General features: G+C 46.4%; 1 protein-coding gene across 1 annotated transcript in view; it reads right to left on the bottom strand.

Annotated features, from left to right (window-relative positions):
- The window catches only part of SRRM4 (serine/arginine repetitive matrix 4), a 117085-nt gene extending 91134 nt beyond the window's left edge, over positions 1-25951 (bottom strand). The window contains exon 1 of the mRNA XM_083417781.1: positions 25256-25951. Coding sequence (XP_083273907.1) covers positions 25256-25386 — 131 coding nt within the window. The 5' untranslated portion in view covers positions 25387-25951. The remainder of the gene's footprint in view (positions 1-25255) is intronic.
- Between the last annotated feature and the right edge of the window lie 1028 nt (positions 25952-26979).

The following is a 26979-nucleotide window of genomic DNA, read 5'->3' as shown; positions in this document are numbered from 1 at the left end:
TGCTCTCTTAGTCAAGTGGAAACACAACCATAGATTTATTCCCACGTCTGAAACAAACTGGGGCTCAACCACTGACTCTTGTCATTTCCAAGTTATTTGCAGGTGTTGTCATGGTAATGGTATTTGCGTTCTGCCTCAGAAGTCAAGAGACGACTTGTTTCTCTAGCCTTTTCTCTGTCACCTGATGCTCGCTTAATGAGTGCTGGTGGCCTTTGGTGACTGATGGCTTCTAGCTACCCGATAGATATCGTGAAAGCATTTTATTTTTTTTATCTTGCTCTTTACCCGCTTTCCCTCACCTCAAAGGCTGCCAGAACAGCTTACAAATGTCAGCGATAAGGCAGTCTCTGCCTTTAGGAAGATAATCTGAAAGGCATGACACAAAAGGAAATGGGTTTGGGAGGGATGAGGGGAAAGGAAAACCCAGGTAGCATTTCTCAGTTACAGAGACATCTGCAGGAAGCTGAAAGAAACTGACAGTGGCCCTATAAGAATCTGTTGCAGGAACTTTCTACAACCAGGGGAAACAGGAAGCAGGACAACTCTGAACCCCCCCCCCCCCAATATGTCAAGATCTAGTTTTGTTTTCTTTTAAACATATTTTTCATTGATTTTCACAGGTTTTACAAATTTAAAGGTAAAGGGACCCCTGACCATTAGGTCCAGTCGTGACCGACTCTGGGGTTGCGGCGCTCATTTCGCTTTATTGGCCGAGGGAGCCGGCGTGCAGCTTCCGGGTCATGTGGCCAGCATGACTAAGCCGCTTCTGGTGAACCAGAGCAGCGCACGGAAACGGCATTTACCTTACCGCCAGAGCGGTACTTATTTATCTACTTGCACTTGGATGTGCTTTCAAACTGCTAGGTGGGCAGGAGCAGGGACCAAGCAACAGGAGCTCACCCCGTCACAGGGATTCGAACTGCCGACCTTCTGATCGGCAAGTCCTAGGCTCTGTGGTTTAACTCACAGCGCCTACAAATTTACTTACATTTGTACTTACAAATTTACTTACAAATTTACTTACATTTAAATTTACTTACAAATTTACTTACATTTAAATATATATTTTCCTTAAAGTTTTGACTTCTCACCCTTACTCCCATGATCTTTTTATTCCCAGTTTATACCAACTGCTTTATATGACATACTTGAATCTAATACAATTATCCTCTATTTCACTTGTTTTCATTCCACTGCTCATGATTCTAACCTTGCCCATTTGACTGCAACAGTTGTTCGAACAGTCCGAAAAAATCTAGTTGCTTTCTTCAGGTGCAGCCTGGACAATGCTCTGAGGGAATTGAATGTATCTAGACTGTGTTTTTTTTAAAACAACAACAACAACAACAACAACAACAACAACAACACACTTTTGATTCAGGAAAAATTCTGCCACCTAATCTACCTATTGGGTGGTTTCTTCTCCTTTACATAGTATGTGCTACGTTTTGAGTACAGTGGTAACTCGGGTTAAGAACTTAATTCATTCTGGAGGTCCGTTCTTAATCTGAAACTGTTTTTAACCTGAGGTATTGCTTTAGCTAATGGGGCCTCCTGCTGCTGCCGTGCCGTCGGAGCACGATTCCTGTTCTCATCCTGAAGCAAAGTTCTTAACCCGAGGTACTATTTCTGGGTTAGCGGAGTCTGTAACCTGAAGGGTCTGTAACCTGAAGCGTCTGTAACCTGAGGTACCACTGTACTTTGCAAAACGATCCTGCTTTTGCCATGCAGGAGAAACAACAAAGTATTTCATGCACACACGTAGGCGCACACATTTCCATGTGCCCATGTGTGCACCCAGGGGGAACTGAAGCGCCACCCTCTGACAACTGGAAATCTTATTCTATTGTTTTTCTCTGGATTTGAAATGCCACCAGGTCCCACTCCCAATGACATTTTCTCTGGGAACATACGGACTAGGGCCTTGCATTTGGAAATAACCAAATCTAGAAGATTAAGAAGCCGAGATTCTAGAACAGAGCTTTCCAAACTGTGTGTCGTGACATGTTAGTGTGTTGGCTGCAGTGTGCAGGTGTGCCGTGTGAACGCTCCCCGCTTTCTTTCTTGGGGCTGGAAAGGGGTTAGTTTCACTTCTGCTTTGCTAGCAAAACTGAATTACTTTGTCGCGAAATGATGCACGTCTGAAAAGTTCTGTAGCATTTCAGAATTGCACTACGCCCGGAATAAAATTCCGAAATGAAATTCATTTCCACTGCCAGTCTGGATCCACCTGCTTCCTGCGGCGACTTTTGAAGACATGCTCTGTTTTACATCCCCCCTTTATGCCCTGTGAATAAAGCTTAAATATAAAATAATAAAAGGATTCTTTCTCTTGTCTCTTTACAGCAGTGGCATTGAAATGAAATTGTGCCAGGGATTTAAATAGGGCTTACATATAAATTTGCCAGCAGGAGGGAGAAATAGCCCTTGAGCTGCTTAGATTGCAGGCAGGGATATTGGGCGGCGGGGGAAAAATATTTATGGGGCGGGTGGAGTTTATCAATCGGGAATTTCCTCTGCTCTAGTGCTCCCTAATTTATAACTGGGCTAAATACGCTCTTGTCACCTGGGGGCTTTCTGGCTGGTGACCCACTTTCTCTGTGTCATTTGGAAGCCAGGCATGCCTGCCTGTCAGCACAATTTTACAGCAGGGAGGGGGACCTGGTGGCCCTGCAGATGTTGATGGACTGTAACTCCTCATCGTCTCTGACCATTGGGTCGTGCTGTCTGGACTGGTGTGTGTTGGGGTCCAGAAGCATCTAGAGGGGTTTGCCAGCCCTGAATGAGACCAAAATCTGGGAAGGGATAGGACTTTGAATGGGGTGCTGATATCTAACTGAGAATATGACTATCTAAACACAGTGGTGGCTGAGGCCCACTGGGACTGGTAGGACAGAAGGCAGGGAGCCTAACAGTAGGGGGCGCCATAGCCAATGACAGGTAGAGCCAACTCACTCTAGTTTTGTCCCCATCCTCTTCCTTGCAAGGGCAACACTGAGACTAATGAGGAAGCCGACAAGCATTGTTTACTCACTGGACTGGTTGCGAATAAGCACACAGGCAGGTTGAGGGAAGGGTTGGCTGAGAGCAGAATGAGGTTGGTGGGACAGCTTGACAGTCACGCTAATGGATCAGCCACCACTGCCTGAATAAAATGGGAGTGAAACCCATCTTACTGAATGTTGTTGTTGTTTAGTCATTTAGTCGTGTCTGACTCTTCGTGACCCCCTGGACCAGAGCACGCCAGGCCCTCCTGTCTTCCACTGCCTCCTGCAGTTTGGTTAAACTCATGCTGGTAGCTTCAAGAACACTGTCCAACCATCTTGTCCTCTGTCGTCCCCTTCTCCTTGTGCCCTCCATCTTTCCCAACATCAGGGTCTTTTCCAGGGAGTCTTCTCTTCTCATGAGGTGGCCAAAGTATTGGAGCCTCAGCTTCAGGATCTGTCCTTCCAGTGAGCACTCAGGGCTGATTTCCTTCAGAATGGAGAGGTTTGATCTTCTTGCAGTCCACGGGACTCTCAAGAGCCTCATCCAGCACCGTAATTCAAAAGCATCAATTCTTCGGCGATCAGTACTGCTGAATACCTCCAGCTTATTCTGTTATGGTTTATTTTGGGCTTATAATGATGCTGCTGATAATACAACCCCACCACCACACTCCCTTCTCTGGTTGCTTGGTGGCAAATGTCTACTCACCATAGGTGATTAGGCATGAAGCTATTTAATTCTGATTCATTTCTCCTGTCCTTTGATATCCCTCTAGTGTTGACCTTCAGACAGAGTGCCATTACTTATGTATCCAAAAGGGTATGTCCAAGCAAAAGGAAGAAGTATGTGGGATAGGTCTGCAAACTCCAAAGTTTGCAGAAGTGGGGTTTTTTTTTGGGGGGGGGGGAGGGGAGCGTCAAAGGAGGAAGAACTCCCAAAGAGCTCAATGAGAAGTGAGCATTGCTTACTGGTAATGGGTTGTTGGTTGGCTATTGGCAGGAGGGAAATGGGAAGCCAGGGTAGGAGAGGGAACAGAACAGAGTGAATGGAATTTAAAGGATCGTGCTTTATGCTGCAACATTTTGTTGCAAGGCCCAGTTGTAGTAGTGGCAGTAGCAATGATAGTAATCACAGTGAGAAGCCAGAAATCATAGCTCACATGGGCTTTAGACATATTTTCTGGGACAACTCCGATCATTCGTCAAGACCCAATCAACTCACACACACACAAAAAATGATCACAACCACCTGACAATGAAACAACAAATTCTTTGTTTTGGTATTGGCACTACACTACAACAATACGTGCACTATCTGAACTTAGAAAAATGCAGATTCGGTAATCATCTGGACGAAAGCTGTTGAAGCCAACCAAGCAATAAATTGTCAGATGCCAGATTCAATATTTCCAGACATAAATAAGAAGCAAGTCATGCCACTGCTAGCCACAATGCCTATGTTCTTCTCCTTCTGTAGCTGACTCTGAATAGTATTTGCTCGGAATCGCAGGCAGGGAGAATGGTTGGCTGCGGGTGAGAGGGGTTAGAATAATAGATTTGTAGAATTGGGCGAGACCTTAAAGGACATCCAGCCCAGCCTCCTGCAATGCAGGTATCCCAGAATCCCTATCCAACCTCTATTTAAAAACCTCCAACAAAGGAGAGTCCACAAACTGCTGTTGTACCTTGGCTCCCAAATAAATCGGCTCCTGAACGATCAGAACCCAGAAGTGAGTGTTCTGGTTTTTGAACGATTTTCGGAAGCCGAACATTCGCCGCGGCTCCTGTGGCTCCCAATTGGCTGCAGGAGCTTCCTGCAGCCAATCAGAAGCCACGCTTTAGTTTCTGAACATTTTGGAAGTCGAACGGACTTCCAGAACGGATTCCATTCGACTTCCCAGGTACGACTGTAGGCGGTTCCATTGTCAAACAGCTCCTACCCTCATGAATTTCTCCCTAAGAGAATCTCCTCTCTCATCATTTGAATCCAGAGCAGCAGAAAACAAGCTTGCTCCATCTTCCATGGGACAGCCCTTCAGATATAGTGGTACCTCGGGTTAAGCACTTAATTCGTTCCGGAGGTCCGTTCTTAACCTGAAACTGTTCTTAACCTGAAGCACCACTTTAGCTAATGGGGCCTCCTGCTGCTGCCGCACTGCCGGAGTACGATTTCTGTTCTCATCCTGAAGCAAAGTTCTTAATTTCTGGGTTAGCGGAGTCTATAACCTGAAGCGTATGTAACCCAAAGTACCACTGTATTTGAAGATGGCCATCTCAGCCTTCTTTTCTTCTGGCTAAACTAACACAGCACTAACGACCGTTCCTCATAAGGCTTGCTCTCCAGACCAAGAGTTGTAGTTTCAGACAGCAGTGGGTGACGAAGTGGGGGTCACTGTCTCCTGAGATGGTGATGGTATGATTATCTCAGGGGGTGCCAAGAGGCAAGGGGGTGGCAGCAGGTGGGGTGCTGGAGGTGCCCAACAGACCTTGAAAAGCTGGCATCCTTAGATCAAATCCATCAGTTTTGTTGAATTAATCAAACTAAATCATTTCAATTGGATTTTGAATAAATGCGCATTCAAATTGTTGCTGTTTTGAATTTTATTGTGTTACTGAGTGGGGGGCTGTGATTTTTTTATAGGGTAGGGGGCACTGGGGATGAGTTTATGAACCCAAGGGTGCACAGCTTCAAAAATGTTTGGGGACCACCCTGAACCGGAGGGCACCAGGTTGGAGAAGGTTGACGAAGGTCCACCTAGGCCAGGGAGTTGCATCCAGAGGTCAGGCCACCAGCAGATCCAAGACACGAAGGAGAAGCTGTGGAGTGGTTTTCTGTCCCCGCTTCAGGCCTCAATGCCAGGCTCTGACAAGCTCCAGGAAAGGTTAATTGGAAAAAGTCCTTTCTCCCGATTGTCTTATTTATTCTGCCACGGTACAAGCAGCTCAATAATCCATTCGCAGAGAGACATTGTTCCGACCGCACAGGGGAAACCAAAAGCCCCCAGGCCTCACTGCAAAACATTTACAAGAATCTATATGAAGGAGGGAAGGAGTCGGCAGCAAAAGGGGGCGGTCTCCCTCCACCCCTTATTTTTTACCCAGATAAACAAAGACAAGCCAGGTATGTTTCAATTTCGGCTTCTTTGATGGTTTGCAAGGAATGCTGGCAGCAATTAGAATATATGGCCCAGAGTGTTTAACACAGGAACTGGGAGCATGTCCAGTCACTGCCAGGGACAATGACAGGCTGGATGAGTGCAGACCCTCTAAGTCATGGGTAGGCAAACTAAGGACCGGGGGCCGGATCCGGCCCAATCGCCTTCTCAATTTGGCCCACGGATGGTCTGGGAATCAGCGTGTTCATGAGTTGAATGTGTGTACATGAGTAGAATGTGTCCTTTTATTTAAAATGCATCTCTGGGTTATTTGTGGGGCATAGGAATTTGTTCATTTTTTTCTTCAAAATATAGTCTGCCCCCCCCCCCAAGATCTGAGGGACAATGGACTGGCCCCCTGCTGAAAAAGTTTGCTGATCCCTGCTCTAAATTTCCCTATTTTCCAGGGACAGTCCCAGATTTACAGAAGCCATCCCAGTTTCTGATCTGATCCCAGAATGTCCTGCTTTTTCTAAGGAAATCCCTCTTTTCAGCAGAGAGATGTTGGAGGGTATGGAGTTAGGTGACCCCCAAGCTAAGGAAGCCAGGGACCTCCCTGGGTTTTTTGAGCCAGTCACTTTCCTCTTAGTCTACCTACCTGGCGTACAGCTTCCCGGTCATGTGGCCAGCATGACTAAGCCGCTTCTGGGGAACCAGAGCAGCTCACGGAAACGCTGTTTCCCTTCCTGCCAGAGTGGTACCTATTTATCTACTTGCACTTTGACGTGCTTTCGAACTGCTAGGTTGGCAGGAGCAGGGACCGAGCAACGGGAGCTCACCCTGTCGTGGGGATTTAAACCGCCGACCTTCTGATCAGCAAGTCCTATGCTCTGTGGTTTAACCCACAGCGCCAGGGTTATAGTGGGGATTAAATAAGGAGGAGGGGGAGAACCATGCATGACACCTTGAGCTCCTGGGAGAGAAACGTAGGATATCAATGCAATAAATAAACACATGATTTTTTTACCTTTGCTGCTTGGTTCACTTCGGCTTCTGTCCCAGCCCACCACCAGCCCCCGGCCTCCGGAAGCTTGCCCAGAACGGAATGTGGCCCTTGGGCTGGACACCGTCCCCAACCCATTCTAACCAGATGCAGGTGAAGGCAAGGATCAACGTCTCTGCATCATCATGAGTTAAAACCAATAAACTCCCCATCTCACCAGACTGACAGCTGGAACACACACCTGTCGCTTTTTCCCTTCCTTCACAATAAAATGCAACCTGATGCATTCCCTTCCCCCAGCGGGAAGGGAATTAGGTTTCTGGCATGGCAGCGCCAGGCAGCTGACCCCTGGCTGTCTGGCAGACCCAGGGGGCTTGAGTTTGCATCTGGACAGCAGAGGTTGGTCTGTCAGGGCAGCTGGAGCACTGCCCCACTGACCTCAGACAGGCGTCAGCCAGCCTGCCTTCTTACCTACAACTGGCCCTATCAGCTTCCCTCTCCTAAGTCTCATCGTGTTCCCCCTTGCTGGTTTTGACCTTTAAAGCCCTTTGTGGCTTAGGGCCCTTGTATTTACGGGACCGCCTCTCCTGGTCTGCCCCACAGAGGACCTTAAGGCCCATGAATAATCATTAGAGGTCCCTGGCCCTAAGGAAGTCAGATTATCCTCCACCAGGGCCAGGGCCTTCTCAGTGATGCCTCCGACCTGGTGGGATGCTCTGTCCCATGAGACCAGGGCCCTGCAGGATTTAACTTCCTTCCACAGGGCCTGTAAGACAGAGCCTTTCCCCCCCTAAACTTAAAAAGTCCCAAACCCAGAACCTTCCTTCATCCCCTCGATCATTTGGGTCACCCTTTGCCGAACCATTTCCCACTTTACAATATCCTTTCGGAGCAAAGGTGACCAGAAACCAGAACTGTACACACAAGTACAGTGGTGCCCCGCAAGACGAATGCCTCACAAGACGGAAAACCTTCTAGACGAAAGGGTTTTTCGTTTTTCAATGCACTTCGCAGGACGAATTTCTCTATGGGCTTGCTTCGCATGACGAAAATGTCTTGCGATTCTTGCGATTTTTTTTCGCTCCCCACCCCCTTTTTCTAAGGCGCTAAACTGCTAATAGCCTTTTAGCAGCTAATCCGCTAATCCCTTAAGCCTTTAATAGCCGCTAATAGCCGCTAAACCGCTAATAGCGCTAATCCGCTAAACTGCTAATAGGGTTGCTTTGCAAGACGAAAAAACCGCTAGACGAAGAGACTCGCGGAACGGATTCTTTTCGTCTTGCGAGGCACCACTGTATTCCAAATGACAAATGTGTCAATACTCTTGTTCTTGGCTTTGTTGACGCAGGCAGTCAAACGAGGAATCTTTAGGTGGCCACAGTATTTTTTATTTATTTAACTTATTAAATCTTCTCCCCACCCTTCCTCCTCGAGGAAGCTCAGAGAAGAAAAAGGAGGAAGAAAATCAAAAGCACATTAACGCATCTGTGGCCAGGCACAGATGAGCTAACATTTCAACAAACTAAAGGGGCAAATGTTCTGTGATGCTTTCTTGGCCAGATGTCTGTTTTGAAAATTCTCTGGCAGAGAGCCTCGCGGTCTCATGAAACTCCCCATTTCCACTGAACGCAAAGCATGCCTGCTTATTCCACCCCCCTCCCTGCCAAATTCTGGAGAGCAGGCATCCTTCAAAACTGGATTTTCATCTGACAGTTCCCCCCATTCGATACAAAGCCTCTCACACCACTTCACAGATGGTGCCTCTCGCCCAGTGCTGCGTTCTTGCAAAGAAAAGAAAGCCTTCTGGCCCCTACCAAACGCCCCACTTCTACTCCTCCTGGCCAAGTCTGAAATAAACCCCTCTTGCTTTTGCTCAGGCAAAGACATCGGTCTGACATTGAGGCCTGTGCAGAGCAAGCAGCTCCCAAAGGAGCTGAAAACTTGATATTGGGTGAGCCCAACACAGGGGCTGAAACACGAACTTGAATTTATTAGGAACTTGCTAGGTGCAGGTCTAAGGCTATGGATGTTATGTATTGAAGTTCTCACCCTGGGCCAGCAGGGGGATACTGTAGATAGTTATGCAAATGAAGGATCGAAAGTGACGTTCAGTGATTGGATAGTTTTAGAAAGTTGCAACAGTTACGTTGTTCTGGAGCTCTATACAAGCAGGCTGACTGAGCTCTTCAGTTCAGTTCTATTCTGGCCTCTGAATAAACAAGAGCTGTTTGAAGAATCACTGTGTCATCTGATATGTTCGCCCACAACTTAACAATGGACATACTAGACTTTTAAAGCATACATTTCCCACGCCCAAGAATCTTGCGTAGTGTAGCTTAACCCTCACAGATCTACAATTCCCAGCACCCTTAAAAACTACAGTTCCCAGTATTCCTTCCCCCCCTTTTTTTAGGAGAGGGGAAATGTGCTTTAAACGCATGCCCAAAATATTACAAAACATACGAAGCTTCTGCTGAAAATAGTAGCCTTGTGTTTTATCTGACAAGCATTGGTGAATCACTTCCCATAAAATATCTCGGAGCAATTTCACAGTCAAAGCATCGGCAGCACTAAAATCCCAGTTAGAACACACACAAACGATCCAAACCAATTCCATACGTGAAAACAATTTCAAATCTGATTACGGAGACAGGAGTGTGATAAAGATCTCTACTTAGAAGGCTGGAGATCCTACCACACACACCAAAAGCACACTAGAGAAAGTGCCTGTCTGATGTGCAAGAAGAGTGTCCCTATTTCCCAGGGTTGTCCCTGAATTAGAGAAGCTGTCCCAGTTTCTGATTTGATCCTAGAATGTCCCCCCTTTCCTTAGGATGCCCCTATTTTTATTGGAGAAATGTTGGAGGGTATGGAGTTATACGACCCCTGAGCCGCCTGTGTATAAATAGTAAAATTATCAAAATTATCATTATGGAATGGGACGTCCCTATTTTCATCAGAGAAATGTTGGAGGGTATGCCAAAGAGTAGGTGCTGCCACTCCACTTACCTGTGGGGAGGAGTTGCAGTAGACTGTGTGGCCACACCCTCTCCTCCGGGGGGTGGGGATGAAGTTCCGTGTTGCCCAGGGGATCCCGGTCACGTCATTGCCAGCCAGCCAATCCGGTGGCTTGGGGGGCGTGGCCGGGAACAATTTAAACAGTGGCGTTCTCTTGGCTCGCTGCTTTAAATTCCTGCCCTCCCTCCCTAATTTTCAGGTTTACTTTTTCATTGGCCTTGCTATCAACCTTGGTTGGTCGCCGTTGAGGGGCCTGGTAGGAATTTTTCCACTTGGCAAAATTGGCATGGGGCCATTTGGTTTTCACCTACCTCGTAGCAAACGTCACAACTTTGTAAGGTTTTGTGGTTAGGCATTGTTTGACCTTATGGTGGGGGAGGGGAGGTGTGGCCATCACCTGCCCCTCCAAGCATAAGGGTATTCCGTTAAAGGAATCTGGGGGTGCAGATCTTGTCCAAAGCCCAGGGCAGAGCTAGGGCCATTGCACGACCCCAATGGGAACATCTGGGGGAGCTCGAGTGGGTCTACATCGACGGGGCTCCCCTTTCTGGTGATTTACCCTTACCAGACTTCCTGCGCAGTGGGCAGGAGTCAGATATAGTCAGGTCCATTCAATGCCTAAGCCAATACCGCTCACAGTCTGTAATCAATAAAGTTATGGCCAAAATTTGCCCAATAACATTAACATAGTATCTGTGTCCTGGTGTCTTATTCTTTACGAGGGGTGGTTGCGGGGTCTCGACATGCAAAGACATGATTCCTGTATCATACAGAAGGGCCCTCCTGATAAAAAGGTATCTGTAGGCAGTAGCAGCTGTTTGTGGTTCATTGGGTCTGGTAAGGTGGAAGGCAGGGAGGCCAACAGTAGGTGGCGCCAGAGCAGGCAGGGCCGACTAATTCTAACTTTGTCCTTAGCCTCCTCCCTCCTGAGTTACACGAGGCGCAACACAGAGACTGAAGAGGAGGGGGCAGCTGATGGGCGGTGCCAACTCCAGGACTGGCGGTTAATAAAGAGGTTTCACAAATATATTTTAAAAAAATTATGGCACACTTTCCCCCGATATAAACAATTTGGGGTGTGGGTGCAGTTTTGGGATGGATAAACGCATTGCAAAATCTGAAGAAATGCAAATTTTGACGGATAGCTGCATTTGCGAATTGTTTCAGGAAGTACGAATTAGTTAACGTTAGCATTAAAAGGATCACTCGGCCGGATTTCTCAAAACCATAATTTTTTTATTCTCTCCACTGTCAAAATCAATCAGTGTGTCCCACGATTATCTGGATGTCAAAGGATCGTCTCAGGACAGAAAGTAATTGCTTCTGGACAATTGATATTCATGGTTGCAATTGTGCCGCTTGACTTTTTTTCTTCTTAATCGAAACATGTACACCAAGGAAATCTTGGGTCTCCACCACCATGAGAGGCATCCAACCCAAAAGGGATTGTGTGTACCGTATTTTTCGCTCTATAAGACGCACCAGACCACAAGCCGCACCTAGTTTTTGGAGGAGGAAAACAAGAAAAAAAAAATTCTGAATCTCAGAAGCCAGAACAGCAAGAGGGATCGCTGTGCAGTGAAAGCAGCAATCCCTCTTGCTGTTCTGGCTTCTGGGATAGCTGTGCAGCCTGCATTCGCTCTTTCTGATACCCAGTGTGGTGTAATGGTTAAGAGCGGTGGACTCGTAATCTGGTGAACTGGGTTCGCTTCCCCGCTCCTCCACATGCAGCTGCTGGGTGACCTTGGGCTAGTCACACTTCTCTGAAGTCTCTCAGCCTCACTCACCTCACAGAGTGTTTGTTGTGGGCGAGGAAGGGAAAGGAGAAAGTTAGTACTCCTTCGGGTACTGATAAAGCGGGATATCAAATCCCAGCAGGCTCCGAGTGGGGAAGAGAGATCGCTCTTGCTAGTGGCTTGAACTCACAGATGACTTTCCCCATTCTCTTACCATCACCCCATCCATTGGAGCTTCCCCCAGCTGAATGAGATAAGGCACAGCTTCCTTCTCCCTACCTTAGTGTCAGATCTTGGGATCCGAGGGGAACTGAGTTCAAAACCCCACTCAGGCATGGAGCTCATTGGGTGGTTTGGGGCAAGTCATTACCAGCTCTCGAGCTACCCTACCTCACAAGGTTGTTGTGAGTTTAAAATGGGGGGGGGGGGAGAACCATGTGGAACTCATTGGTGGAAAACTGGTATATCAATGTAAGATGAATGAATGAATGAAATTGGGTGATATCTGCAGCCTTGAATGATTTAGAACCAACTCCATCTATAAATCTGGGACGCGGGTGGCGCTGTGGGTTAAAGCCTCAGCGCCTAGGGCTTGCCGATCGAAAGGTCGGCGGTTCGAATCCCCGCGGCGGGGTGCACTCCCGTTGTTCGGTCCAGCGCCTGCCAACCTAGCAGTTCGAAAGCACCCCCGGGTGCAAGTAGATAAATAGGGACTGCTTACTAGCGGGAAGGTAAACGGCGTTTCCGTGTGCGGCTCTGGCTCGCCAGAGCAGCGATGTCACGCTGGCCACGGAAGTGTCCCAGAAGTGTCTCCAGACAGCGCTGGCCCCCGGCCTCTTGAGTGAGATGGGCGCACAACCCTAGAGTCTGTCAAGACTGGCCCGTACGGGCAGGGGTACCTTTACCTTTTACCATCTATAAATCGGACAGAGTTGCAAGATGCTATCCAGGATCCATGGCAACATATCCTTAACAGAGGACAAGAATATACACTTAAGCAACCGCTTCTTGACCAATATGCGATTAATTTAACACCAACTCCAAAATGGAGTTTGGTTCTAAATCGCCTAAAATTGGTCTCCTCAAATTTTCCTAAGCCTAGAGATATGCTTACCCAGACCCAGCGTAAGATAATTTTTTTCCCAACTAGTAGAAGCAATAATTCCATCATCTCTCAGTATACAGAGGATATAGCAAACACAGAGTACCTTTTCTATGATTACCACTATGCTCGTCCAGTGGTCACTTTGAGAACTTGGAACATCACTCACAGAGTATATGGAAAAAACCTCAAACTTCTGGAAGTCGGCATAGAGGTGAACAGATATTTTGAAAACAACATAAGATGAATATTCTCCCACAGGAGAACCTCTGATCTGTGTAAGATATGCACAAATTAGGTAAAGGTAAAGGGACCCCTGACCATTAGGTCCAGTCATGATCGACTGGGGTTGTGGTGCTCATCTCGCTTTACTGGCCGAGGGAGCCGGGTCATGTGGCCAGCATGACTAAGCCGCTTCTGGCGAACCAGAGCAACACACAGAAACGCCATTTACCTTCCCGCCGGAGCGGTCCCTATTTATCTACTTGCACTTTGATGTGCTTTTGAACTGCTAGGTTGGCAGGAGCAGGGACCAAGCAACGGGAGCTCACCCCGTCATGGGGATTCGAACTGCCGACCTTCTGATTGGCAAGCCCTAGGCTCTATGGTTTAACCCACAGCGCCACCCGCGTCCCTATGTACAAATTAGCTTCCCTTATTTTCCATAACTGATTTGGCTGTTCCTGGGTCAGGAACTTCGCAACCTCACTCCCAACCAGTGGGAATCCTGCACAGTCTCCACACTCTTGTGGCTTTGGTGAATTCACCAGGCCTTGCTCACACACTTTCAGGCTAGTTTCCTAGCAACAAGGACTAGAATCTTGCTTTTTTATTTTTTGAGTGGGGGGAAATAGAAATTCTCTGGAAAGTGAATCCTCTACCTGAAATTGCAGCATCCAGACAGAAGTATTGGAGCCCATAAAGATCAGAAGACAATGTACGTAACATTTAATTCATCTAATAAGGGGACCTCACTGCAGGCTAAGCCTTTGACGATAAATGGCAGCACGGCCTGACCGGTGATTCAAAACCAATCACACTTTTTTCAAGGAATATGGAAATAGCACCCAGCTCTTCAGCTCACGGTACATATTTAACTTGAAGGTTGTGGTTTGCAGTGTGTGTGTGTAGGGGGGAAGAACCGCGCCCCGCAAGAGGCAGAGATGACATCAATTACTCCTCCGAGCAAAACACCCATCAGTTCTGAGAGCCCGATCATCCATTATGGAGCTCTCGAGATAGCCAAGTGGTCATAACCACAGGCTGTCAAAGGGAAGAGAGTGAAAGGTAGACTGGGCCACCCGCAACAGCCTTTGAATATATTCCAGGCAAGCGAAGGTTAGAATTGCAGGCAGATCTTTGGATACGACGCCACAAAATTTGATTGAACCAAATGGGGAGAGGAACGGAGGAGGGAGATGCTCTCTGTTCTGTCAATATGACAATCTCTTGCTTCTTTTAAGATGATGAAGCTGACAGTTGCCTCTAAATTACTTCCCCCCTTCCCCCCCCACTTTAATTTCCCCAATGAGCATCCGATAGAGCAGAACCTAGGGGAGGAGGGGTGTTACAGGAAGGAAGGAAGGAAGGAAGGAAGAAGAAAAGAAAGTCAAAAAACGATTGTTGAATTTCTTGGATCAGAATGGGTGCAATTTCCTCGGAGTCGCTACTTCTGAAAGCTTTTACGTGCCGCCTGAGTTTGGCAAGGGAACGGACGAGCAGAAATTGCTTAGGAAAAAATATATAGATATAGATATATAGATCGGCCGACAAAATAACAAAATAAATTGCTGGAGGAGAAATTGCTTGACAAAATAAAATGGTTTGAGAAGGAACCCCCCCCCCCACAACTCTGAATTCCCGTCAAGAAAGCCACACAAAGGTGAGAATTCTACTATGGAGAATGTAAGCACATAAGAACTTAGCAGGGCCCCAATGGATCAGGCCAGTGGCCCATCGAGTCCAGTATCCTTTTCTCACAGTCGCCACCCAGAGATGCCTATAGATGCATGCAGGATCTGAGCACAAGAGCCCTCTTCCCCCCCTGTGGCTTCTAATAACCCGTATTCAGAAGCATTGCAGAGCCTTCCTAGCTAGTGCCCATTGGCTGCCTTCCTGTCCCCCATGAATTTGTCCAGTCCTCTTAGAAAGCCATTCAAGTTGGCTGCTACCCCTGCCTCCTGTGGCAGAGAGTTCCACAGATTAATTGATGGATTAGATTTGCATCAAAAGGTCTCAGAGCGGTTCGCAAGATAAAAATACAGTACAGGATAAAAGCACAAATGAATAAAAAGTTACGATCTATTTTAACTACGTGCTGCGAGAAAAGGTTCTTTCTTTTATCTGCCCTTAATATTCCAACATTCCTCTTCATGGGACCCCCACCAGTTCTGATGAGAGAGGGAGAGAAACTTTTCTTTGTCTAGTTCTTACATAACATGTATCATTTAATAAAATGTGGTTTAACCCACTGTGCCACCCTCGTCCCATTAAAGGGTGCAGGATGTCAAACAGATCAACCAAAGGCCTTGTTTAAAAGGAACATTTTTGCCTGGTGCCTAAAAGGTGTATAATGAAGGTGCCAGGCGAACTTCCCTGGGGAGAGCATTCCACAGACAGGGAGCCACTGCAGAAAAGGCCCTGTTCTCATGTTGCCGGTCTCCGGATCTCTTGAGGAGGCAGCACATGAAGGAGGGTCTCAGAAAATGATCTCAGGCTCCGGGTCAGTTCATATGGAAAGAGGTGGTCCTTGGCTAGAGTATGGTGCTAATGACACCAAGGTTGCAGGTTCGATCCCCATAAGGGACAGCTGCATATTCCTGCATTGCAGGGGGTCAGACTACTAGATGATACTCAGGATCCATCCCAACTCTATGATTGTGTGATTCTCCACTGGTCTGTATTACATACAGTATCAGGTGTGGGGTGTTTGGCCTCCAGGCCAAAAGGTTCCCCACTCCTGATATGTGTAATGCAGCAGTCAGGAGAGAGACAAAACCACGTTTGCTGGATGAGAGCTTAGGTAAGAACCTGCTCTACGCAGCAGACTTCCCTGGGAAATAATCCTGCTTGAAGCTGGGTTTGCAAGGAAGTAGTAGACTGCAAGAAGGGACGCAGGTGGCGCTGTGGGTTAAACCACAGAGCCTAGGGCTTGCCGATCAGAAGGTCGGCAGTTCGAATCCCCACAACGGGGTGAGCTCCCATTGCTCGGTCCCTGCTCCTGCCAACCTAGCATTTCAAAGTGCAAGTAGATAAATAGGTACCATTCCGGCGGGAAGGTAAACGGCATTTCCGTGCGCTGCTCCGGTTCGCCAGAAGCGGCTTAGTCATGCTGGCCACATGTCCTGGAAGCTGTACGCCAGCTCCCTCGGCCAATAAAGCGAGATGAGCACCGCAACCCCAGAGTCTGTCACGACTGGACCTAATGGTCAAGGGTCCCTTTACCTTTTCCTTTAGTAGAGTGCAAAGAGGCCCAGAGAGCCAGAGTTGGCTACAGATATCTTTCAAGCATACACTCAATTGCAGACGTGATTTTTCTGCCATGTTGACCCGGGAAATGGCCTTCGTCGCTTTAAAAGCCGCATGCATAAAGCGCCCTTGCAAATTCGCATTATTTCATGCTAGATTTCATTGTGCTGCTCTGCCCCAAAGACTCAGATTGGAAAGGGAGAGAGGCAATGATGGATTCAGACCAATGCTTTCCATCTCTCTCTCTCTCTCTCTCTCTCTCTCTCTCTCTCTCTCTCTCTCTCTGCAAGTGTGTTTCTTCCAAAATAGCATGGGGTGGGGGAGCTGCCTGCTAGCTGACTCTGTAATAAAGAGAAAGGTTCTGGAATTAGCTGTGCGGCAGTAAATTTCCAGGATAATATAAAAAAACAACAACCCATCTACAAAAGCATTTTCGTCTTTGTTCAAAACTGCAGTCAACTAGCAGAATTTCTCAGGCGTCAGAGGATGAAGTTAATGGCAGGCACCCAAGGCATCAAAAAAGGACGGTTCGTAAGCACCCACAACCACCCACTGTGTCTCATTTCGATCTCCCTGCCTCTCCCTGCAAACGCCATCTCCCCACTTCACCCCCTCCCCATCACCTTCATTGCTCGCCTCTGGAATGAGCACCAGCAATGTGGTTTAGTGGTTAGAGTACAAGGGAGCAGTGCCTGGGAGAATCAAGGCTCAAATTCTCCCCACACCCACTCAGCCATGCTGAAGCTCCTTGGGCAACCTTGGGCCATAGTCACTGTCTCTCAGCCTAACCTACCTTGCAGGGTTATCGTAGGATAAAGTAGAGAGGGAATTAATTTATATTGGGGGATAACCGGTTTGTTTTTCTTCTTATTTTTTATTATGTATTTTGTGTTTTTTTTTTACTGTAATTCTATGTTGTGAACTGCCCTGAGACCTATGGGTATATAGGGCGGTATACAAATTTAATTAATAATAATAATATACAGTGGTACCTCAGCTTACATATGCTTCAGGTTACAGACTCCAGAAATAGTACCTTGGGTTAAGAACTTTGCTTCAGGATGAGAACAGAAATTGTGCTCTGGCAGCGCAGCAGCAGCGGGAGGCCCCATTGGCTAAAGTGGTGCTTCAGGTTAAGAACAGTTTCAGGTTAAGAACGGACCTCCAGAACGAATTAAGTACTTAACCTGAGGTACCACTGTACTTAACCCGAGGTACCACTGTATTATTTTTTCTAGGCACATATCCCCCCAATATAAACTATTTCCCACAATATCCTTTTTTTGAAGTGAATATTGAGGAGAAGGCTATCACTGGCTGCTAGTGACGGTTGGCTGCATCTTCCCTAGATTATCAGAGACAGGATACCTCTAAATGCTGGTTGCTAGGGACACACAAGCAGAAGAGGACTATTACTCTCATCACGGCCTGTCTACGAGCCATCTGATTGGCCGCTGTGGGATACAGGACTAACTAGGTGGCCCTTTGCTCTGATCCTAGCAGGTCTCTTTTTTACATCCTTATTTATTAGAGAAAGCTCCTCATTATGAGCAGGTACATTCTTCTGAACATAAAGGCGGCTGTTCCCGTTTGGCTTATCCGTTTCCAACACTAACAGTTTGCAGACATGAAAAAGCACATCGATGCTTTGCTCTTAAGCAAGAGGCTTACAGAAGCTTCTGTTGGTTGTGAGATAAATCGCTCCTTGTTCGTTCGTTTCTTTGAAGCCTCTTTGGGAGGGGGGAGACGGCAACCCCACTTCGCATGGAAGGATGTCTGTGCCTTTATATAAAGGTTTGGAAACTGCCAACCCACAGGCCTAATCTGGCCCACCAAGCCTCTCCATTTGGCCCATGAGGCCATTTTAACTAAGCCATTCCCACCTGACACCCAGTCCAGAGAGGCCACCAGCTCCTTCTCCTTAGTGGCAGTACAGTGGTACCTTGGGTTACAGATGCTTCAGGTTACAGCCTCCGCTAACCCAGAAACAGTACCTTGGGGTTAAGAACTTTGCTTCAGGATGAGAACTGAAATTGTGTGGCGGCAGCGGAAGGTCCCATTAGCTAAAATGGTACCTCAGGTTAAGAACAGTTTCAGGTTAAGAACGGACCTCTAGAACATATTCAGTTCTTAACCTGAGTTACCATTGTATTGCCTTTGTGGAACTCAGCAAGGAGGGGGATAAGTACAAAACTAGAATTGGTTGGCTCTGAGCCTTGTCTGTCATGGGCTCTGGCTCCGCCTCCTGTTGGTCTCTCTGCCTTCTGCCCACTGGTCCTGATGGGCACAACCAACCGCTGGGTTATGGAGGTGGGTGTTCAAGACTAAGTCAGTGGTTCCCATGTAGCTAAGTACTATGAATTCCCTGTTTTTCAAAAGCCAAGCCATGGACCCCCTTCTTTTGAAAATTTAGATATCTCTACGCAGTGCTGTCTTTCTAGAAAAAGAGGTGCTGGAACTCACCGTGAATGCCTCCCTTGTTCTCTTATAATGGCAATGGCCAGAATGGAGTTCTGGTGAGTTCTGGTGGAAAAAAAGCCCTGTCTCTATGGTAGTCTTTATGTGAATGGTGCGATGGGCCCCTTGGGTGGGTTATGTAGACTCCTAGGGTCCATGGACCACCAATCGGGAACCACTGACTAAGTTTTTGATGGCTTGAGTCAACACATTTCCTTTCTAACCATTGACTTAAAGGTTTGCATACAAAGGTATTATTATTATTATTATTATTATTATTATTAGATTAAACTGCCTCTTGCATTTACATTTTCTCATGAGAACCAAGAATGAAACAGTCGGTTCATTTAAGAATGTGGGATGACCCCTGCAGGATCAGGCCCATGGCCCATCTAGTCCAATATCCTGTTCTCCCAATGGCCAACCAGTTGGCCAAGCACAAGAGCTCTCTCCCCTCCTGTGGCTTCCAACAACTGGTATTCAGAAGCATTGCTGCATCTGTCTGTCTGTGGAGGGAGAGCATAGCCATTGTGGCTAGTAGCCATTTGCGCTGACTTGGTTACTGAACCTCCTTTGGCCTTAACTGGAGCAAGCTTCCTTGCAACTGAACCTGAACTGGAACCAAGCCAAAACAATGTTAACTGTTTACCTGCCTGCCAACCACCCCGTTCATCCTCTGCAAATCCTATTGATTGATTGATTGATTGATTGATTGAAAAAACAAACTTCAAATATTGACACATCACATAGAATAATCAATACAAAATAAGATGACATAAAAAGAATAAAAACGACTTCCCTCCACCCGTATGAGACTTTTCCTTTTAAATTTTACTTCTCTCGTTGTGTTCTTATGCTATCTTATACCACCGTTTCTGCTATGCCTGTCATTACTCTATCTCTTCTCCTTGCGATAGCTTAGACTTCGTATCAATATTTCAATACTCAGCCTCTGCAAATTCTGCGGCTCCTCCTTTTCTTTCTCCTCTTCTTTTGCTTCCTCTCCCACTTTCAGTTACAAGATCTTTGGGGCAGAGTCCTGTATATCTTTAAAAATGCTTATAGAGTATACTGACTGTGACAATAAACAGCAACAACACCTCTTTTCATGTTAGAAAATAGGGATTCCCCTCTACTGTCAGGACATCTGTAGTTCAACTCCAATCAACATTAGGGATTTTGATACAAAAGGAATCAAGGTGACCCCTGGTCTCCTGCCAGGTGAGATTTGCTCTGGATTAATATAATCAGAATTTGTATTCAAAAAAGAAAAAGAATTAGATGTCACGAACAAGCCCACGGATTCAACGTTCCTTTCCCTGCATTAACCTGACAGTAAAAGGTCTGGGATGAAAATGCCACCGGAGAATGAGACCTTGACCGCCTCTGCAGTCTTTGTTACAACAACAGATGCAGGCAGTCATTAGCCGGTCTCCTAAGAAGATCTTGTTATCTAGAGCTGCACTCTTCCCTCCCAGTCCTTTGCCAGTGAGCCGAGAGCTTCCCTGTATCATTGCCCCCCAAAGCAGCCCACAATCTGTCTCGCCAGTGCTTGGCAATGCTGCCCTCCAACAAGATGCCTGGCTACCCTGACCATCATGACAGCATCATCACTAGCCCCCGCCTTAACTGCCCCACTCGGAAAGTCGGTTCAAGACTAGATCAGTGTCGCCAAAGCTCTTCAAATGCCCCGGAGGCAGTCTGGGCATTTATCTCTGCTAATGCATGCATATGTTCAATTGCAGGGCATTTTTAATAATGAGGGAGGTGAGGGTCACTTTCTCCAACACTTGTGCTCATGCTTGAGCTCGTTTACCAGTTGATAACCACATTCCCATCTGGAATGAGATTTATTAAAAAGATTTTCAAGCATTACAAATGGTTAAGTGTAAACGATTTCAAGAGGCAGCACACAGGAATCCGGGAAGCTGCCTTGTACTGAATCAGACCATCCAACTCAGTGCTGTCTACACTGACTGGCAGAGGCTCTGGGGGTGGGGTGGGGGGTTTGCAGATATAAGGCATTCCCAGCCCTACCTGGAGATGCCAGGGTTTGAATCTGTAATCTCCAGCATGCAAGGTCCTGTAGCTACTCTATCACTGAGCCAACGTCCATTTGCATATATCAGAAACTAAATTGGGATGGAGATATGCATTTTTTAAAAAATAAAACAATGAAGAAATAGTTTAAAGTGGTTCTCAACCTGTGGGTCCCCAGATGTTGTTGGACTACAACTCCCATCATCCCTGAGCTCTGGGGTGATGGGAGTTGTAGTTCAACAACATCTGGGGACCCACAGGTTGAGAAAGGCTGGAAGGAAAAAGAGGAAATGCAAGAGGAACTAAGGCAGACTAGCAAGGGTGCACCCAACCCTCTGTATGTTTTGGACTACAACTCCCATCAGCCTCTGCCAAAAGTGATGTTGGGATCCAATACATACAGTGGGCAGCAGGTATGTGAATGTTGGCATAATGAGTCACCCACCTGAAATAAAGACTTGCATGTGATTACTTTGGACACAGATAACGAAAGGCAATCAAATGATCCAGGAGTCATCCATAGGAGTCGGATCTCATTGGGCTTTTGTTTGGTGAGATATTTTTACCGAATATGAGGAGGTTTTCTCAAACCATTATTTTAATAGATGGTACCTTCTCACTGCAGTAAGGAGGGAAATGATGTAAGCGGTGCTTTTGTAGGTTTTTTTAATGCTTCTAATGGCGTAACAAATGGGAAGTGTGGGAGACAAGCTTGTGTACTCGGAGTGTACAGGGATTTGGGCTTTCAAACGTTAGCACCTATTGCTTCAGAGCGCCTCATTCTAGCTGTTGATGTTTGCTTGTCATTATGGTTAATTGCTGCAATATACACACTTTGGGAGCCCAGCAGATGTAATACTGGTCTTTAACATAAGATTAAAAACTACAGTGCAAAATATAAATTGTAAGAAATCGTGACTACAGTCAATGTATCCTTTCTCTTTCTTGTCTATTCAGGGCTGATAAAAGAACATACTTTTTCACACGGCACATAGTTAAACTCACTCCCACAAGAAGCAGTGATGGTGACCAGCAGGTTCTTCTTATGTTCTTATGAGGAATGAAACAAAGCCTCTGTTTCCAAATTGTCCCTCTCTAAAGATTTTGCAAGCACCACACCTCCTTCCTTCTCAACAAAAACAGAAATGCCGTAAGAATGTTATTCTTTATAGATAGTCAACGCCTGCATTCCCAGAGGTCACTATATTCTCTTGAATAAGCTATATCAGCCTGGTGCCTTCCAGACTTCTTGGGCTACAACCTCCATCAGCCCTAGGAAAAATTGATCCGAACCTTAAATTTGAAGCTGGGACAACCAACCCTTTACCACCTCCAATATACACAGATGGTCAGATTCTTGAAGGAAGCTATCAGTTATCTGTAAGAAGTTCATAGGTATGGAAGATTCGCCCTCAGAAGTTATATGTGGGGAGGGAGTAGCTGAGGAACCAAAGCACTTTATGAAAGACCCTCTAGAGAAGCATATCAACAGTTTTCCATCCCCTTTCCAGAAAGGAAATGAGCAATGAACCCAAATGCAACCAACAGGAACTTAAGGAGCTGCCGTGTAATGAGTTAGACTAGTGGCTCTCTAGGGTTTTAGATGGGGAATCTTTCTCAGCCCTACCTGGAGATACCATTGGGGATTGAACCTGGGACCTTCTGCATGCAAAACAGATGCTCAACCTACTGAGCTATGGTCCTTCACTATATTGAATCAGACAATTTGTCCGTCCAGCTCAATACTATATGAACTGACTGAGAGTGGTTCTCCAGGGTTTCAGAATGGGAGTCCTACCTGGAGATCCTGGGCATGGAACCTGGGAACTTCTGCATGCAATGCAGATGCTCTTCCACCAAGTGATCAAGTTGCATCACAGGCTCCATAGCTAGCTGTTCCTAATGCCAGTGATAGTGGAGAATTATGTGCGCTGTTCCATATCAACATCTCTTCCCAAAATGTGAAGGCAATGGGAGCACCATCACTGAGAGATGCCTGGACAAATATTTGCACTCAAAATGGCATTTATGTGCTGGGGTGGAGAAGACCCCTGCATGGGGATTTTGTTTGACCCTACAGTGCCACCAGCCCCTATAAGCCCCACTTGGCAAGAGTGCCAATTCTTGCGCTTATCCATGCAATAATCTGGGAGAAGCCACATAGATTGCTGTACTTGCCCTAAGCCTCTTGGAAGAGCTGCAGCTCAGTCCTCTGGGTAATCCTCCTGAATTCTAACAGAAATGTTGTGAAGCAGCAGTGCAGGAAACTCCAGCGTCAACAAACTCCCCAGTGTGCAGCTCAGGGAGCTTTATTTGAAAAATGCTGCTGCCTTTCCACCCCAAAGTCCATTCATTTATTTATTTAGCAAAATGTATGAGCCACTTTATTTATTTATTTATTCCCCAAGATTGCTATAACGCTTGATGGTAATAAAATAAAAGCCAGCGGTAATGTAGTGGTTAGAGTGTCAGAGTAGGACCCGGAGGGGACAAGGGTTCAAATTCCCACTTGGCCATGAAGCTCACTGGGTGACCTTGGGCCAGAGGCTGTCTCTCAGCCTACCCTACCTCACAAGGTTGTTGTGGAGATTAAATGAGGAGCATGCATGCTACCCTGAGATCCCTGGAGAGAAAAAACAAGGGATATAAATGCAATAAAGTAAACAATAAAAGCTCAAAGGAGTTTACAAAAAGAGCAAAGCTATAACGTTTTCAGTTTTTTTTCATTAAAAGGAAACATTTAAAAACAAATATTGAAATCATTTAAAAATATCATTTAAAAATATATAATTGTAAATAAACCTCTGAACAGTTTAATAATATGTATGTGTGCCACATACAATTTACTTCCTCATCACCTTCACCTTTGGACTTTACACCTTTTAAAGGTCAGAGCACCACAGATCAGTAAGCCCAACTTTATTTTTCAAACGTCCAGTTGCTCATACATCATGGCTTTTTACAAAAGGGACTAAAAGGTCAGACTCCTCTGCCATTCTTCCGCACTCCTGAATTTTTGTGTTTAGGTGGATGCAATTCTAATATCTTTTTTTAGTCATTCCCAAACCAGGGAATGCTGTGTTCTAGATGCATCGATTTCAGTCTCTTGCTCACCCTATCCTGAATGTTGGGTAGTGGAGGAAAGTAACTGTACATTTAAAAAAAGTTGTGGTTTTTTTAATGCCGTTAAATCTGTTTCAGATTGACTGGAGAATAGGCACATCATCAAGGCTCAAGCCCCAAACCTACCTTGCCTCTAAAACCCAGCCATCACCACCTTCAGAATCAATATATTTGATTTGCTCCTGCAGGTGCTAATCTTTAGCTCCCCTGCTCCCACCAAAGCCCAGCTGGTCTAGAAAAAGTTTTCATGCCCACCTCCTCCATTCACAGAGATGCTCGGTGCACAAAACCAGGGAAGAGTCATTGTTTATTCCTGATATACATTTTTCAGGATCTAACCCACCCCATCCCGAATTCTGCAGGGTGAGACGAAAGGATGCAGGTGCTGGATATTATTATGACAGTATATTAAATATGGTGCTTTTTAAAAAAAAAAGTCATTAAAACTCGAACATTCAGAGAGATTGGACATATTCATCAAAGCTCAAACCCAAAACCTTCCTTGCTCCTTAATAAGCCAACCACCACCGTCCAGGTATCTGATATGCACCTGCAGGCTCTTAATTTCTACCGGTCCAGGAAAAGTTTCCACATCCACATCCTCATTTACAAAAAGACTCTCACAAACCCCTGATCTACCCCAATTAGGGAAGATCTCTTATCCATTGATCAAACAGAAGGCGAGAGGGTCCCAGACTCCCTGCACCCACAGGGCTGGAGCAAAGGGTCCTCGTCCTCGATAATTTTTATTTACCATTTAATATGCAAAATCCCCAAGTAGCTTACATAAAACATAGTAAGATAACGGGGGGGGGGGAGCAAAATGCATATACTACATTGAAAACCCAAACCACAGAGAAATACATCAGTCAAGACAGAGAAGTCATCAATAAAACATTTATTTATTTGTTTATTTATATCCCGCCTTTCTCCCAAGACCAGGGCTCAAGGCGGCTTACACAATGCAGATAAAACAAAGAAGGCGGAAAAGCATATGCAAATTAATAGTTTAAAAGTATAACGGAATTAAAGCAAGATTAAAAACAACAACAGATCTACTAAAACGCAGAGAGAAAAAGCAGTAAAATCACTATTTTCAAAGCTCTTTCCTTACAAAACGGTCAGTCTCCCCCGTGCCCCAGCATGTTGGAATAAAACAGAACAAACCGCGGAAGGAGGCAGCCGGTCTAGCTTCAAAAACAGAGCAATGCGAACAAGTTTCCTACCTGGCCAGGGGCTTGCGGGAGGTGATGCTGGCCACGATGACGCTGCCGGGTCTTGGCGTGGCCACGGCTTTGAAGGTCCCTCTCCAGAACTTCTCGAAGAGCTGCTTTTCGCCCTGCTGGACGCTCGCCATGGCCCGACCGTCAAAGCGCCGCCGCGCTCGGAACTGTCCAGGGTGCTGAAATGTTACATTTCCCCCTCTCCAAGCCCGGGGGCTCTCTCACCTGGCCGGCGCCTGCCTAAGACGACTTGCCCTGGCGGGGTAATAGCCTGGATCGATAATATTTTTGGGGGGAAATCACCAAGCCCTGTGTTTCCTGCGTAAGGGAAGTGCCTCCGTCTGCCTCCCGACCCGGCTGTGCGTGCGCGCTAAGCCCAGGCAGGCGGGCGTTTTGTCTTTGCTCCGATGTGACGCGCAGCTCGGGGGGCTGGTCAATTTTCAAGAGCTGCTGCTGCGCTCTCTCCTCCTCCGTCTGCCTGGAAAACATCAGACAAAAGACGGAGGGGCTCCTCCAGCCCGAATCAGCATCACAAAGGGCGGCTGGTCCCCGGGTCCTCCGGGCGTGTGCCTGTCAATGGCCTGGGAGGGGAGATCGGGGGTGGGGAGGACGGGGCGAGGCGCTGACTCAGACGCGATTTAATTGAGAAGGGGAGGAAATGAGCAGAAACTCACGCTCGCCCCTCCAGCTGCTTGTATGCATCTCTTCCCCGCCCCCAGCAGAATCGGGGAGGGAGGGAAGGAACAAGCCTAATTAAATAACCTCAACCGCCCCCCCTATTTTGGAGAGAGGCGGGGTAAGGACAGGCCCTCAAGTCCTCAGCGCAATGGCACTTCCTAAGGACTCAGAGTCTGTCGCAGGCAAACACAAAGGCTTGAGCTTGCACTTTGTTCGTTTCACGAAATTTATTATGTCCCGCTCGACTGCGAAATAAAATAAAGCCTGAAAGCGGTTAACAAAAATAAAACAAAACAGTGAAATTATCAGTAAAAACAACTGTTTAAAACGTCAACTAAAAAAAAATGTATTCGAATGTATTCGAATAAGCTGTGATAAATTATATACTGTACATCTGATTGTCCCAAAAACGATGCTATCAAGCCTTTTAACGAAAAATTAAATTGCCATATCTAACATCCCCCCCTCAAAAAATAATAATATGTAAGTTAAAAACGAATTGCAACTAAAAACAGGTTGCATTTAATTTTAGTTCTAGACACGTGGAAATGGATAGGCAACTTAGGTCCCTTAATTTCAATGGGTCTACTTTGAGTAGAACTTTGCTGCATACAACCAATAGAATATTGTAATACCCTAAAGCCTAACAGTCCCTATTCCTTTTTGTGGGCTAGGAAAGGGAGGGAGATTTCTGGCTTAGAATCATAGATTTATAAAACTGTAGAGTTGACCCATCCCGTCATCTAGTCCAACCCCCTGCAATGCCTGCAGGATCGACTTTGTTTGGGGCTATATATTATTTACTTGTGACATTTGTATCCTAACCTTTCTTCCAAGGAGCTCTAGGTGGTGTGAGTGGATCTACGCTTTCTGAATTTTCAGCATCGTGATCCAGTGAGGTGGGCTAGGTTGTGACTGCCACCCCCAGGTCAGCCAATGTGTCTCATGACTGGACGGGGAGTTGAAACCTGGTGTTAAGCTTCTCACCACTTCAACCTGAGATCCATCAATCAAGTCAATGCTTTCCTTTCCTGGCAGTTTCCACTCAA

This window comes from Podarcis tiliguerta (genome assembly GCF_965153285.1).
Source record: "Podarcis tiliguerta genome assembly, chromosome: 16".
Lineage (NCBI taxonomy): Eukaryota > Metazoa > Chordata > Lepidosauria > Squamata > Lacertidae > Podarcis > Podarcis tiliguerta.
This window is presented reverse-complemented; position numbering and strand designations above follow the sequence as displayed.